The sequence below is a fragment of the Sipha flava genome, unplaced genomic scaffold (assembly GCF_003268045.1).
Source record: "Sipha flava isolate LNK unplaced genomic scaffold, YSA_version1 428_pilon_pilon, whole genome shotgun sequence".
Lineage (NCBI taxonomy): Eukaryota > Metazoa > Arthropoda > Insecta > Hemiptera > Aphididae > Sipha > Sipha flava.
Window position 1 is genome coordinate 12740 of NW_020273158.1, and position 1140 is coordinate 13879.

Sequence of the window (1140 nt, forward strand, 5' to 3'; positions counted from 1 at the left end):
GTTTCGAATTGAAAAGTAAGCGCTTCATTAATATTGTTCAATTTAGATCTGTTTTTCATGTTAACTACACATGTTTTATGTAAAAGTGAATTTTCATGATTATCTATTGACTTTGGTCTTTCCCAATCCGAAAACCCATTTTTTGAAAATTCTGAAGTATTTTTAAATAAATAGCAGGGAATACAATAAACTGAACCCTTAGATGGTGAATAAACTAGATACTTTCGAGGGCATTTATTGCCATTGACTAAAACTGTTTCAAAAAAACTTATATTTACATAACGATTGATATTTCTAAATAAACCTCTACGAACTGACTAATAAATTCTTTTTGATTGACTGAAACCTGAATCTAAATTTTGACTATACCTATTTTTACAAATACAATCAATTGTATATTCATTTATTTCCCATTTAGCTGGATCTGACTTACAAAATAAATCACAAAAACATATTAATTTTAATATTATTTTTAAGATTGTAGATAAAATGTAAGGAATGGTAAAATATATTGATAAAAATTACCAAGTTCTATACCTATATTCTAAATTGATCATATAATTTTAAGTATTACAAAATTAGTTCTGTAGTAAAATATTTAACTAACTAGAAATGCATTATTTAAACGTTTAAAAGTAAAATATTCAAAATCACTAAATCCCTCGCGTTACTCAAAATTTAAAATTTGAAAATATATTATAATTAAATATGTAAATACCAATAAATAATTTTAAAAAATTCCTAAATAACAGAAAACAAGAAAAATATATGATAAACCAAATTAATTTACTTACTCAAACTCAAAGAATCCATCAATTTTTAAATAGTCACGTTTTTCATCGATTTCATCTAAAGATATCTCTGTTTTTCTTAAGCTGAAAATTATAAATTTACTTGTATTTTAGCGTAACCTAATCAAAATGTATTTAAAATTTTAATAAATAATAACATATGACTGATAATATACAATTATTAAGAGTAAATTTTACTGAAAAAAATAAAATACCATATAAATATATTGAAGTAAATTATTATCAATGTTGATTTAATTGATTGATGGACAGTTAATAAATTAAAATAATTTTAAAAATCTAAAAAATTAGAGCCATAACCAATTATTTAGTTATAAAACTTAAATAC

General features: G+C 21.7%; 1 protein-coding gene across 1 annotated transcript in view; it reads right to left on the bottom strand.

Annotated features, from left to right (window-relative positions):
• LOC112689067 overlaps positions 1 to 875 on the bottom strand; it is a gene marked incomplete at its 5' end in the record, with an annotated part of 2553 nt that extends 1678 nt beyond the window's left edge. Inside the window, one exon of the mRNA XM_025562571.1 lies at positions 795 to 875. Coding sequence (XP_025418356.1) covers positions 795 to 875 — 81 coding nt within the window. The remainder of the gene's footprint in view (positions 1 to 794) is intronic.
• Between the last annotated feature and the right edge of the window lie 265 nt (positions 876 to 1140).